Source organism: Rhinatrema bivittatum, chromosome 1 (assembly GCF_901001135.1).
Source record: "Rhinatrema bivittatum chromosome 1, aRhiBiv1.1, whole genome shotgun sequence".
NCBI lineage: Eukaryota > Metazoa > Chordata > Amphibia > Gymnophiona > Rhinatrematidae > Rhinatrema > Rhinatrema bivittatum.
In genome coordinates, this window is record NC_042615.1 from 296,943,444 (window position 1) to 296,958,826 (window position 15,383).

The 15,383-nt window shown below is 45.1% G+C and overlaps 1 protein-coding gene across 4 annotated transcripts in view; it reads left to right on the forward strand.

Annotated features, from left to right (window-relative positions):
• LEF1 (lymphoid enhancer binding factor 1) overlaps nt 1-15,383 on the forward strand; it is a 230,279-nt gene that overhangs the window by 158,720 nt on the left and 56,176 nt on the right. For 2 of the 4 annotated variants that reach the window (XM_029596716.1, XM_029596730.1), the window contains 3 exons: nt 5,486-5,593; nt 10,107-10,155; nt 12,019-12,062. In XM_029596716.1, the coding sequence (XP_029452576.1) occupies nt 5,486-5,593; nt 10,107-10,155; nt 12,019-12,056 (195 nt within the window). In that variant the 3' untranslated portion in view covers nt 12,057-12,062. The remainder of the gene's footprint in view (nt 1-5,485; nt 5,594-10,106; nt 10,156-12,018; nt 12,063-15,383) is intronic. The other 2 variants (XM_029596707.1, XM_029596723.1) reach the window with 1 other exon arrangement.

The following is a 15,383-nucleotide window of genomic DNA, read 5'->3' on the forward strand; positions in this document are numbered from 1 at the left end:
TCTCTCGTCACGCCGCACCACTACCATGAGATCTATAAGCAACATAATAAAAAATATTAAAGGAAAGATGCCTGCAGCCTGCCAGAAGCACAGAGGGGGGAGGGCGCAGCAGGAAAGCCCTCGGCAAAGAAGGTAAGGAAGGGGGAAAGAGAGAGACTCACTTTAAGCATGAATGTGCCCAGAGAGAGTACGGGAGGTCTGAGAGTCTAAGCCCTGTCCTCGGAGGGAGGGAAGAGGACTGCTGGGAAATGGAGATCGGGGCGCAGTTGTAGAAGCCAGGAGCAGACCCAACGAGGAGTCAGAGCCCAGAACGTGGAATGAGGAGAGGAGAGAACTAAGAAATGTAAACCCCAAGAAGGGGGGGCGGTGTGTACAGAGGTGGGGTTGTATCCCACCACCAGTAGTACACAGGGATCTTTTGGAAAGTTGATTATAGCTGTTCTGACAAAGTTAGGCCTTGTTTTGCCATGCATTTTGTTCATGTAAGAATGTTCACTTTGAAAGGACTACCGATTTCAATAAATTGCTCTTTTTGGCGAGCAAACATGGTGCCTGCATTTTTGTGATTTCACTGCTGAGAACAGGGGTAGTAAGGAGGGATGGCATGCGTCACAATCATCCTTACCTCTCGGAGCCCTCCTCTCTTTTCCAAACTCCTCCTTGTCCTCCCTTCCCCAATGCTCTCTCTTGGCTCTGGCACCCCCTACTTCACTGTTCCTGGTGCTTTCTCTCTCTCCTTCTTCATGACCACCTCCATTCCTGCCCTTCCTCTCCTGCACTTTCTCTCTGTCCCACAAGACCCTGCCATCTGCGCTCTCCTCTGAGGAACACCCATTGCTCGTGTGGTGCCCAGTGACCTCCCAACTCCATGTGGTTCCTTCATTTGAGATGTGAGGGCAATCGCGCTCCTGGGCTAATTTTGCCGTGCTAGTGAAAAATATCGGGAGGCGCGGGGTGGGAGTTGGAGGGCAGTGATTGCACCACCTATTTTGTGACCCGCCAGCCAAAACTATCTATGGAGCAGTGAGTAATTGTGGACTCCTGCTGCTGTTCCTTACTGGGGCTTCCAAGAAGTGTTGATAGGTACTTAAAAGATTCGGGGCACAGACTCATAAGCCCACTATCTCCCATCGTCCTGCCCCATATGAGTCCTCTCTCTGGTTCCCCTTTCCCTCTGACTCCCTCCTGCCCCGCTCAGCAGTACGCGGCCTTTTCTCTCTGGTCTCTGTCTCTCTCGCTCACACACACACCTTCTTTACTTTTCATCCTGGGTACTTCACCATCCCGCCTTCTTGATTGAGGACCTGGAGGCACCAGGCTGAAGATCTTCCAGCTGCGGTAGCAACAATTACAGGAGACAGAATGCAGTAGCGGGGGCTGTAATCCAGCCAGCGCTCAGAAGCCCTGCATTCCCTCCTACCTCATGGGCTTCCTGCTATTAAGGAAACCTTTGGGGGGGGGCAGGCCGAGGACACTTCAGGCCCCGCTGCTGGATTCTGTCCCCTGAGAATGCATGGGGCATGTGCCCTGTTTGACCCACTCGAGCCTTGGCACTGCCCTGATATGTTTTGTCACCTGGACACACCTTCTGCAGCCCTTATTTTCTGCACGGGTGCGGTTTGATGATCTGTTACCTGTGCTGGGGAAGGATTACAAGCAGGCTGGGGTGTGGAAGAGGGAGAAAGATGCAGGTGGCGGCAGTGGTAGGAAGGAGTTTAAATGTCCGGGGCAAGGGAGAGGAGAACGGAGACTCGGGCACCGCCAAAGAGGCTGGGGGCATGAGCCCCGTTTGGCCTTAGCTAACGTTGCCCCTGAGGCTTCCCCTGCTCTGTGCCTGTGGGCCGCCATATGGATGAACCTGTCCTGTGGTTCCCGTGTATGTTTTACCTCCAGGAGGGGTGGAGCAGTGGTCACCTTACCAAGGAGTTTATTGTTATGGCCATTTCTGCCTGATCTTTTGGTGTCTTGTCATTTTATGGAATTTATTTCCATTTGATCTGTGTCTTTTGTCCTTCCCTGAATTTGCTCTAGAAATTTGTCTTCTGCTCACACTCCCCATATTGAGAGGGAGAGAGAGAGTAGGTGGACTGAGGGGCAGAGAGGCGAAATGCCCCACAAATTATTATTTTCCAGGTTGACATCAGACAAGCAATATGTTACTGATTTAGAATGTGATTTAGAACAGGCAAATACCTGGATACTTACCGACATCCATGGGCGCACACGCATGCAGATACATGCAGACGCACACGAATTTACATGCACTGACATACATGTGCAGACGTGCACACAAAAAGGCAGACATAGAGACACGTAGATACACTGTAGGCATGTAGACGCCAGACGTGCAGACACACACACGGTGTTCCACTTTGAGAAGGGACATTTTTAAAAGCCATTCACCCGAGTAAAAGGGATATTTGGAAAGTGCCTACCTTGAGTGAGGAGGCAAGAACACCTAGTTATGGCCAGAAAATGTACCTGCAAAAAAAAAAAAAAAAGAAAGAAAGAAAAGCAGATGCAAATCCCTGTGGATACTTCTTTCTGGAGCAATTTTCAAAGGGACGGTAATCCTGTACTTTCCCTGTCAGAACTGATGTAAATTCCATGAATAAAAGTACCCTGCACCCAGGGGCGGATTGTGGGAAAGTAGTGGCCCGTGGGATTTTTCTCCATACTGGCCTATGGGTACCCAATTACACATACAATATAATGTACATATATATTCACCAGTGGTGGATTGCAGGAAAATAATAGGCCTGGGGGATTTTTTTCAAAACCAGCCCGTAGGGTACCTGATGCACTCATGTGCAGCACATGTGTCAACAGCTCCCAACACACATGTTAATTCTGGAACCTGATGGAATTGAGCTAAAATATCTCCAAAATAAACGTCTTGTTAGGTAGAAATATTACTTACAACATGTATATTATACTTGTATGGAGTGCTGAAAAACCCTACAAAAAAGATCCTTGGAATTGGTATTAGGTCTGTTGTAATGTGTGTTGGATATGAGCTTTGCCCTCAGAAAGCCACAAGTAAACTCGATTACAATTTCAATATAATAAATCTTCATATCAAAACTGCAATAACTGTCAGCACTCAAACACTAAGAACCCTACTTATGAAAAGGCAACACTGTGATCATTACACCAGATCCTAAAAAGCCAATACACCCACTATTAGGAAAACAGAAAAAGCCAAGCTGCTACAGATCCCTACACAGAACCTCCACACTAGCAGAATACGCCAACTCAGTCACAGATGCAAAATTCAAACAGACCCTCACAAAAATGCAGAATAAAGTAACCATAAAGTATTAATAAAAACATGCAGACAAAAACTGAACTGTTAACCGCAACAGGCCAGACTATTATGCAGTGCAACAACGGAAAAACAGAAATATTACAATACCTGAAAAAACATCAAAATCAGAAAATATAAATGATCAATAGAAGTAAAACCATACTAATAAAAAGAATATTTCAAAACAGCTGACAAATAGAACAACACGTAATAATTGAAAACGCATAAATTTTCCAGACCAATAAAATATTTCAAACACTATGCAATACTTAAAACCTAAAAAGGATAAAAAAAAATCCCTGGTTGTTCATACCTGGAATCTTTTGATTTCCAGATGCCCTGAGATTGTTGTCAATTAGCAGGGGAGAGGTGAGGGGTTGATCCTCCCAATCTCTTTCATATAAACACACATGCTCAATCATAGAACATGCTCTCACACACGCAGACACAAATATACTCTCACACACAGCAACACACACACACATATAATCTCACAGTTACACACACCCACAGACATGCTGTCTCAGACATGCAGTGATATACACAGGTCCTCTTCAGGCACAGCAGAACGAGCTGTGACGCAGCCCACAGGCCTCACTTCAAGCACGGCTTCATCTGCTGTGCCGCGACTTTGTAGATAAATTTTCGGGCCGCAGCAGCCCTTCTCGTTTTCTGATTTGTAACCCCTTACAAGAATTTTGGTATATAAAACTGTTAAATAAATAAATAAATAAATAAATAAATAAATAGGTGGGAATCCTTGTTTAGAAAAAAAAAAAAAAAAACCACGTGATGGGGAAGCTCGATCCCCCGATAGGCCAATCCACCCCTGCGTGCACCTGCCTACCCGATTTTAAAAATTGTCCTCCCCGAGATAATAAGTGCAGTGATCGTGAAGGGTTCTCTTTTATTGTACTTTCATCTCATAGTGCCTGGCGAGTTCACCATGATCAACATACAGACTGAGCTATAAACACATCTTGCCTCTCTCTCTCTCTCTCTCCTTCCCATATCCTTCTAGATAATATCTCTGTCCTGTTTTGGGGTTGAAAGGGATTCAGAAGTTAGATGGAAATCCAGTCCACCTATAGGTTTGTTGTAATAAGTGCCCTTGTCCTTCATGCTCTCCTAGGATATGCATTTCTTGCACCGTGTGTTGGAACAGTAGCTAAACAGGCATGGGGTGAGGAAGGTTTTCATGTTGGCATTAGTTTCCAAATTAAAAGGTTACTCACGAAGAGTCCTTTTAAGTAGATTTATTGATTTATTTGTTTATTTATTTGAAATTATTATTTAATCACTTTCCAGATCAAATCTTTGTCTTTGAGCCTTTGTGATTACTGCTGGGTAGTGTATTGAAGGGGAGGGGAGGCGGAGAAAAGAGTTTGTATAGGAATCTCAGCCTGCCCGTGTTTATTTCATTCCCAGCAATAATGCAATTTCTGGAGGTTTCTCTGCTTGATGGAAATACAGGGAATGGGATTACAGTTAGCTAACCAGTGATTTTTTAAGCGGAACGGTTCTCTCGAACCTTTCAATCCAGGAATCCCTTCTGAGCCTCAACAAAATTACAAGATGCACCAGAAAAAAAAAAAAAAAGATTTCAGAAGCAGAACCAGCGTTTGGTGTGTTTGTGGTTTGAACCCTGTAAATGTGATTCTGCAGGTTTACAAAATGACTGGGCCTGCTTTTCACACTTTGGTTGCCTGGTGCCATCAGTGGTGCTGGGTCTTGCACCTGTTCGCAGGTTCTCTGGGCTCTGCTAGCGGATCCAGACCCACTGTGTGAAACCTGCTGGCGAGTCAGAAAAGCTGCCAGAGGGAGGGAAAGGGTAGCTTTTGTGCGCAGTGAGATTTTAAAAAAAGCCGACTCTCAGAGAAAACGCACTCTCTCTCACCTCTTAACTCATCTGCATGGCAAGAGGGGCAGAGGGAAGTGGCCATCCTCTTCGCTGCCCGCTCCCCTGAAAGCACAAGGTGCACCATAACTGGCTCAGGCCAAAGGTCCAACGAGCCCAGCAGCCCCGTTTCCAGCTTGAGAGGCAGCGTCCAATTAGAAGTGGCTACTGAAGAGTCAGAAGACTCTCTCCTGAGCGGGACCTTATGTCTCTTTGCTTGTATCATCTGTTTCGTCCTTTTAATGCTGCTCCCACTTGTTTTGTGTTTTTTCCCCTTGCAGTGGCACGCTCTGTCCCGTGAAGAACAGGCTAAATATTATGAACTGGCCCGCAAGGAGAGGCAGCTACACATGCAGCTCTACCCAGGCTGGTCTGCGAGAGACAACTATGTAAGCTCTTTCTTTGTGTTTCTAGTTGAATTCCATTTTTCTGTTGGATTTTTCAGAAAGTGGTATCTGAAGTGGGCACAGAGAGACCTTCAGGGGCATGTGCAGCCTCAAAGTGCCCCTTTGCCACCTTATTGCCTTTCTTTGTATTATTGCTTTCGTTTGCAGGGAGCAGGAGACACGGCTAGGCAAGCTTTTCAAGCTATTGCATGTTTGTAGAACAGTAGTGCAGAGTTCTCATTGCTCTCCTAAAGAAGGATGGATTCTTTGCAGGATGTAGAACCTTTTTAAAGAGCCGCCATAAGAATACTCAAGATGGTGTACTACACAAGCTTCCCAGAGCCCTTCTTCAGATGTGACGTCATATCTCTGCATCAAAACTATCTCGGGAGGGGAGTTGTCCTATGGGAGGATGCTGAATATGGTCTCATGATGTTTTACCCTTTAGGTAACAAATTGCTAATTGCTTTACTGAATACTGGCTTAAATGGCCGTTACAGTAAAATTCGCGGGAGAGCGGGCAAGCTCTCCTGTGTGCGCGATTCACTAAAAAAAAATATTCAGATTAGTAAAAAGAGGCGCTAGGGACACTAGCGCGTCCCTAGCGCCTCTTTTTTGACAGGAGCGGCGGCTGTCAGCGAGTTTGACAGCCGACGTTCAATTTTGCCGGCGTCGGTTATCAAACCTGCTGACAGCCACGGGTTCGGAAACCGAACGCCAGCAAAATTGAGCATCCGGTTTTCAAGCCGTGGGCCGATTTAAATTTTTTTTTTTTTTAATTATTTTTAACTTTTGGGACCTTCGACTTAATATCGCCATGATATTAAGTCGGAGGGTGTACAGAAAAGCAGTTTTTACTGCTTTTCTGTGCACTTTCCCAGTGCCGGCAGAAATTAATGCCTACCTTTGGGTAGGCGCTAATTTCTGAAAGTAAAATGTGCGGCTTGGCTGCACATTTTACTTAGTGAATCGTGCGGGAATAACTAATAGCGCCCGCAACATGCATTTGCATGTTGCGGGCGCTATTAGTTTCGGGGGGGGGGGGGGTTGGACGCGCGTTTTCGACACGCTATTACCCCTTACTGAATAAGGGGTAAAGCTGGCGCATCAAAAATGCGCGTCCAAACGTGGGTTAACAGTGCGCTCTGCCGGAGTGCACTGTACTGTATCGTCCTGTTAGAGAGAAACACAAGGCAGCCGATTCATAGCATCTGGTTTATACTCACCAAGAAACGGCCAGATCTCAGAGATTTGGCAATTTCCAGCAAAATAAACAAAAGGCTCTGTGTGACAACGACCCTCCCTCCTGCCGAAACCCTTCCTGAATCTGGCAACCCCTGGGGTCTCTTAGATTTCCCCCCCAAACAGACACCACCTGACCACTCCTTTCAATATAAAATGTAGATCGGTAGGGCACTGCCACCCCTCAACCCTCTAAAAATTACCTGGTGGCCTAATAGATCCCCCCCAGCCCCTCTCAACACCCACTAACCTGTAAAATGAGCATTGGTGGGCAGTAGGAGGGTCCAGAACACAACCCAGTCTGAGGCCAAATCAGCACCAAGACTTGCCCCTACATTATGATAAGAACAAGGTCTGGGGACCCGGGCGGAGGGGTACCAAATTGAGGAAGGGTGTGGGCAGAGAGGAGGGTCATTGCCATGCGGTGCCTTTTGTCCATTTTTACATATTTTTTTTTTTTTTGCAGGGCAATTTCAAATGGTGGCCCCGGGGTGGGCATGGGATCTAGTTACAGCCCCAGTGACATTTTTTACTTGAGGGGGAGAGTTGCAGGGCCCTTTAAGTCTACCATGATAGTATTGGGACCCGAGTTAGGGTCTCGGTGCTCCCGTGGTAGAATAGCATTTCCTCCAAAGGTATAGATAAAATAACATGGCTGGAAACTTTCCAAGTCAGCCGCATTATCTTATTTACTAGGGATTAAGTATGCAGATGAGCTTTGCATGAATTTGCAAAATTCATGTATGCAAATGCAATGGATTGCATTGCATAATGAGTATGCAATTCATACTCATTGTAATAGGTGCAGGTTTCGGATCTAAACATTACGTGATATTTGTGCAATGGGGCTATATTGGTTATAGTCCTCTCGCAGCTTGATAAATCTCACTATAAATAAGCTAGACAGATAAGCCTCAAATGGAGCCACTTATCCAACTAAATATGATAGATGGATAAGTCTGAAATGGTGCCACTTATCTGATAAGTAGAATTGTTTAAGACTTATCCAGCTTTGTAACAGCAAAGTTGGAACCAATCCAGACAAGTGCAATATGTATTTGCACAGTTTTCTTTTACATATACACATGGGTTGCATGGTACATTTACGTGTATTTTATAACCTGCCTATATCATATACGTGCAGATTATAAAACACAGGCATAGACAACCATGCACCCATCTACACTGGTATATGGGCACGCATGCACCTGTTTTAATGTTATCTTCCCTGTGTGTATATCATTTGTTCTGAACTATCGTTTTTGTGCAGTGTTTCTGATGATCGAAATTTGCAGTGGAGGAAAGGTATTTCTTTTGGTCATGCGTATGCAAAACTATCAAGGCGGGCTTGTGTTAGGGATTTAGCAAGCAGAGACCAGGACCTAATGATTCAGAGTCGGTGCCAGAATCTCCACTTCTTCTGTTTTTCTTTGGGACAGGGGATTTCCCCAGAGGTTTGATGGTATAGGTGCAGGGAGGCTGGAAGAGCGCTGGTTTGCATAGGATCATCCACTTGGGCACATTGCCACCTGGTTCCTGGCTGTGCTGTCCTTGCTTACAGAGTGATAGCGTGACAACTGGTAAAAAAAACAACTTTTGTTTTCCAGGCCGGCTCTGCTCTTTGTTTAGCTTTCAGAATGAGCATGTGTAAAACTGATTTTGGCTGAAAAGCGTACGGGAAACCAGTTGAACGGTTCCTCGGTCGGATTCTTTTGTCTCTTTATGGACCCCCTTGAGAAAGGGGGCTAGCTCACAGCCTATCAGTATAGTGAGAGGACGTTTTTAATGTGCACTCGAGCAGAGATACTCCAACTCAGTCCTCAAGGGCTACAACCCAGTCGGGTTCTCAGGATTTCCACATGAATATGAGTGAGATCTGTTTGCATGCAGTGGAGGCTGTGCCCACAGATAGATCCCCATGAATATTCGTTGTGGAAATTCTGAAAACCTGACTGGGCTGTGGCCTTTAGGACAAAGTTTGTGCACCCCTGCAGGTACGGGCTTGTGCGCATACTTTTTCTGACCCACGTTTCAAAGGGAAAACGTGACGTGGGTGGCTAAAAAGTACCTGCAGATTTACACTTCTGCACAGTTTCAAAGGTGCCCTCTAGATAGATTCTATAGCACAGCACAGGAACCCCAGCTAACAAAGCAACGAGTCTTGGACAATATCTACACCCTGGTTTGGATGTTTTGGGGTCATTTTTTGTTTTTTGTTAAAAGAGTTCAGGAATCAGTTTGCATTGAGTCTAGATGCCTGGATTGGCATCTCTGAAAAATGACTAGGGTTGAGTTCCTAAATTTAGAGACCCCTTTTTTACTAGGTGCCAACATCTAGGAATTAAAAAGTGAGGAAGGCCAAGAGTGGGGGTCAGATCATGAGAAGTAAGTTAGGAGCCTAGCACTGATTTTCAGCAGGCTTAGATCTGGCCAGCCAATGCTCACCAACCCTCTCCCTCCCACCTGCCCATATTAAAAGGCAACTGTAGGGCTAGAAGCACCCCCCCCCCCTTTTTCGCCCTCACAACACACCAGTATGAAAAATTATCCATGGGGCCAATCGCGGTTCCCCTCCCCCCTCCATCAAGCCCAAATTAAAAATTTACCCCGGGGCTAACAGGCTCCTCAATCCTTTTCCCTTCCCTAGAACTCACTAAGCCGACCCAGGAGAAGGACCCAAACTTACCTCCTCCCGGCGCGATGTCCAGCATTGTTCTGACAGCTCCTGGATCGGCTTGGGACAATTTTGGAGTTGGGGGGGGGGGTTAGAGGGGAAGAAGTTGGCCCCGAGATTAATTTTTCATCCGAGTGGATGGGAGGGGAGATCAAAGGGGGCTGTTAATTTTGAATTCAGGCAGGTGGGAGGAGGGATTGAGGGGTGATTGTCGGCGCCCTGCGGTTATTTTTGAATTGCGGTGGATTGAAGAGGACCTAGCTGGCCAACACTGATTTTCAGTGCTCGCTGGCTGAGCTTCGGCACTCAAAATCTGAGCACCCTAATTCTAGCCAGCTGTTTTAGTCAACTAGATTCAGCTAAAAAATCAGCTTTTCTTGGCCGCCCAAAATTTATCTAAATTGTGCATTGAAGTTTTTTTTTTGTTGTTTTTTTTAAATTGGTCTATCAGTGACCACAGTCCATGTAACCTACTGACTGAGAGGAAAGAGGTAGCTGCTGTAAATGGATTCTGAAGTGGAAACTAGGTCAAATGCAGTGGGGAAAGGAACTGTGTCTTTTCCACATGGCAGATCTGTAATAATGTGATCTGTTTTCTAGGGTAAGAAAAAGAAGAGGAAGAGGGAAAAGCTGCAGGAATCTACATCAGGTATGTTACTGACACTTGCCATTTCTCAGGCTTTGTACCACACGGTCCCTGAAGTGCCGCCTCCGTTGGGGCCTGCTTTATTTATTTATTTTTATTTTTGGCCCAGCAGTTTCCTCCTGCTTCTTTAGCCTTCCAGTTGAATCAGAACAAGCCTCTATTGGGATTACATTTAAAAGTCCCTCAGAAACAAAATGGCTTCCTTTCCCCTTTTACTAAGCATCCCGCATTCTTATTAGGAATCTGCATTCATTCTATTCATTTTCAGCTGTTTGTGCGCACCATTTTTTGTGCACAGACAATTTGATTTTATGCATTCCAATGCAAGTTACATGCATAAAGTTTGATTTCATGTGCGTAAAACGGAAAATTATGCGCATAAACTTCAGAAAATGAATATTGCGTAATGAAAATGGGAAATGTTTGTCTGAAATGAAAATGAATGACATGAAAAATTTCCCCGTGCACGCCCTTAATTGCTACAAGAGATATTCTCTGAAGACAGGGGAATCACAAGAGACATACACACAATCCCCTCCCTCCTCCACTTTTGGAGCTAGAATTGATCTGAAGCATGCCACAGGAGCTCGGCAACTGCCGTGCATGCCTAGAAATATTTCTCAACACTTCCTAGACAACTCTGGAAAATCTCCGATCAGTGCCAAGCCTCAGTCATGTCGCCCTGGTGTGTGACTGGTGATTCTCCTGTCTTCAGAGGACAGCTGCATTCTAGGTAAGTGTGATCTTCATTTGCTAACCATTGCCTGGCTAGGTTGACTGGAGGCATCAGTGAGGTTGCCGTATTTATTTATTTATTTATTTTTTAATCTTCTAAAATGGCTGGTATAAGAACCATGAAAACTCTTTAACATAGTAAAAAAGTCTACTAAGAAATAAAATCCACATGCTGTTAAGAACTGCCCATGAACTCCAAGGTTTCACAGACGCTCCAAGTCGATCCCGACCCTTTTTTCCCACAACTTCTGGCTGATGGGTTAAAGAGCTGAAACATTTAAGGCTGGATTTTAAAAGCCCGGCGCGCGTAAAAATCGCAACATTAAGCGCCTGGCCGGGCCCTGCACGCACCGCGCACATTTTCAAAAGGGCCCGGCCACGCACGTAAGTGGTGATAGGTGCACAAGTGCCAGGCCCTAAAAACGGGGTGGGCCGGGGGAAGGGGGGGGGCGAGGTCTGGGAAGGGTGGGGCAGGATGGAGGAGCAGTAAGAAAATAAAAAATTGTGAAATGTAGGTTAGGTTTAGGGGGTGGGAAGGGGAAGGAAGGTTAGGCAGGGGGTTAGGAAAGTTCCTTCCCAGTCCGCTCCTTAATTGGGGTAGATTTTAAAACATGGCGCGGTTCCCGGCGCGCTCATGGATGTGCCAATTTTATAACACGCCCGTGCGCATGTTATAAAATCCATTGGCCTCGCGCACATGCGCGCCGGATTTTGTAATCCGCGTGCTCATGTGGGGGTGGCACGTGCGGTAGGGGTGAACGTTTTGCAAATTTCAAGTGGCGGGTGCAGTGGGGCATTCCCCAGTTCCCTCCCAGTCCGCTCCCAGTCCCAGTCCAAAATCCGGCACGCATGTGTTGCGAGGCCAATGGATTTTATAACATGCACACGCGCATGTTATAAAATTGGCAAATCCATGTGCGCGCCGGGAACCGCGAGCATGTTTTAAAATCTACCCCTTAATACCCTTAGAAATGGTAGTTCAGAAAAGCATCAAAGCATCCCTGACAACATGGAGATGCCTGCTGGTGGCCCGGTCTATGGCAAATGCACCATGAAAGGGAGGAATAATTCGGAGGAGGGGGGAATCCTCTTCACTGGAAATGCTTGTTTTAAAAAGACAATTTTTTTCAGGTACAGGCCCCCCAAGAATGACAGCTGCGTACATCTGAAGCATGGTAAGAGACCTCGCTAAAACCATCCTGTTATCATTAGCTGGGAAACAAGATACTCGCAATGCCGTAGACTCCTGCAGGGAAGCAGGCTGAATGCTGCTGCAGCAAAGTAAAATAAGATACATGGAAACAATTTTAAAATTGTCTCCTTTTAATTACAAAGCCAAAAGTAAATGAATGGAATTTTATTTTTTTGGAGGGGGGAGGGTGAGGGAAGGAATGTTGTTTTTTTTTTTTTTGTGGTTGTTATACCGGCTGTTGGAAAGTGAATTGTTTGTATATTTTTTTCTTGTATTTAATTGACCGTACCTCACTGACTAGCTACAAGTCTGCCTGTAAATCACATAGAGCCAAATTCAAACCCGCTGGTTCAGTGCATGCCGCCTGCAAACAGGAGACTTATTTTCATTCTGGGAAAATTAAAAAAAAAAAAAAAGTGTTAAATTGCACATTTACAATTGGCCCTTCAGCTTTTTCAGCATGCAAATGTTTTCTGTTTTCTGCAACTATCTGGAAGGTTTGAATTGGACTCATGGGTGCTTTGTGTAGTGATTGATTGATTGAGCCTCCACAAACCCCTTCCTGCCAAGTCTGGTCTCTAGCAGACTCTAACAAGGCATTGGAAAATTGTGTCAACTTTACTAGAGCTGTGAAGCCAGGTCAAAATCCAATGAGTCTTTTCCTGTCCACGTTGCAATTGTCAAAAACTGATTTTAAAACAGCAAAACAAAAAAAAACCCTACATATCTGGACTTTTTAATACTTTGGGTTGTTTTGGGTTTTTTTTTGGTTTGGACAGCCATTCTTTTCCAAACCCAGTTTATAAGGAAGTGTGGTCAGGGCCATCCAAATCCTCTCAAGGAAACAGCTGCCCAAACTCTTTTCAGAATATTTTTAGACCACATTTTCTTGTGTTTAATAGCTAGTTATTCTGGTATATATATATTCAGTTTTTATTTTCTTTAGAAAAGATTTGTTTAAAAAAAAAACCCGCTTCCTCCTCTTTTTTTTCTGCATCTGTAATGCGATTCTAGTCAGTAAGGAGGTCCCACCATGCTAACAAGCATGTTGGGTCTCACTCACTCCCTCCATTGCATTCTTCTCTGAGTCCTCTGCTTTCCAGTTTGTCTGTGCACATATGCTATGCTGATATAGTCTTGTCTCACAGAGGATCTCAGATTTTTTAAAATTAATTTGCTGGCATTCTTGCTGTAGCATTCAGGCCAATACAGTATGGTGCGCTCGGCCGAGCGCACCGTTAGCCCCCGTTTGGCCGCGCCTTTTCGACGCGCTATTTTTACCCCTTATACAGTATGGGGTAATAGCGCGTGGAAAACGCGCGTCCAACCCCCCCAAAACTAATAGCGCTCATCACATGCAAATGCATGTTGATGAGCCTATTAGCTATTCACCCGCAATACAGAAAGCAAAATGTGCGGTCAAGCCGCACATTTTACTTTCAGAAATTAACTCCTGCCCGAAGGCACCGGGCAAGTGTACAGAAAAAACTGCTTTTCTGTACACCTTCTGACTTAATATCATAGTGATATTAAGTCGGAGGCCCCAAAAATAGAAAATAAAAAATCTTCTTTAAAAAAAAAAATCTGCCCGTGGCCGAGGGGTTGGAAAACGGACGCTCAATTTTTCCGGCATCCGTTTTCCGAACCTGTGGCTGTCAGCGGGTTCGACAACCCGGTAAAATTTAAGCGCTGGCTGTCAAACCCGCTGACAGCCGCCGCTTCTGCCAATAAGGAGGTCCTAGGGACACGCTAGTGACCCTAGCGCCTCTTTATTAGTGCGGGCCCTAATTTGAATACAAAATTGCGTGCCCAGGAGAAGTGTCTGGGCGCGTGTCGGGAGAGCGGGCGCTCACCTCGGAGCGCCGGCTCTCCCACGCACTTTACTGTATCGGCCTGACTGCTCTTAATATTCTCTAGGCCCTGTAGCTTGCTGCATCTCACCTCACATCATTATTAGTTATTTCCATGAGCCACTGAGGTTACCAAAATCTTTAGGACACCCCTTCCTCCAAACAAATCTGTAGAGGATAGTTTGGAAACTCTACAGGCTGCTTGCAAGCCAATTTTCAAAGGGAAACTCCCTATGGAGTTTCCTTTTGAAAATCCCGTGGTGGGTTGGTGCCAAAGGGAGTCTTTACCTCACAAGAGTACAGGGTTTCAAAACTATATCTTCACACGTGCTTTACCAGGCCTGCTCTAACTTGTCTCCAGTGCCCATATGGGGGGGGGGAGTCAATTATCAAAGAACTTTTTATCTGAGGGTAAACATCTATTTATCGCAGAAACTCTTTAAAACTGCTCCCATAATGGGCCCCAGTTGTAGATAAGATGAATAGTCCTCTTCCCCCTCTGTATTATTTTTGGATCTATTTTTCTCCGCTATGTGATTAGCAAATGTTTTTTTGGAGGGGTTTTTCTGTGCCTGAAATTGGAATGGAGGATCTCAGTTCTGCCTTTTTTGATCTCAGGATAACTTTTAAAATATTACCAGATTTCTTACTCCCCAACACTCAACCTAATTTAACTATTGACCAACACCCTTTTCTGGCTTCTAAATGGGTGAATCAACCTCTTAAGTGTTTGCTTTCGGAAGGGAGTTGCTATCTTTCATCCCGGCAAGGATGTTTTAGAAACTGTTCAACATGCGGGTTTATCAGTTGCTTCCAGAGCTCTCTTTTGAGTAAAGGATGAGGCTGTAATTATTTCTCATGGAGGTATTGTTAATCCAGTTGCGGGGATGCCTTGGAACTGTTAATAAATCCTGATCAAGGCATCATGATGTCAGTCTGAGGCTTTTCACCTTTGGCCTGTTTCTGTGAGGATCTTAGAAACAAGTTATTGTTGTCGTTGGTATTGTAAACTAGAGCAGGCAATCCAAAAGAGGGGGTGCAGAATAGGGCTCAGCTCATCAGAGAAACACTGGCATGGGGGGCACAGCTCACGAAACTCGCCCTGGGTGTAAAAATATCTAATTACTGTATATAAAAAGATGTTGTGATGGACAGTCAGGGTGACCAACAGCAAAAAAAATATCCTCGTTTTTTCTTCTTATATTTCTTTTGGTTTGGAGTATTTTGCATTTTCCTTCCCTGTGATCGATTCCATGTTCGAAAGACTTGGGTGAAGGCATGAACGTGATCTCGATTGCCTTTGTTCGTGTCAAAACTGCTTATCTTCCCAATCTGCGGTTCACTTCAAAGGAAATTACTCTTATCAGGATATCAAGTGCTGTTAACCTATAAAAAGTTATTCATTAAAAAAAAAAAAGAGAGGGAATCCTGACTAATAACAAGAATAGGACACA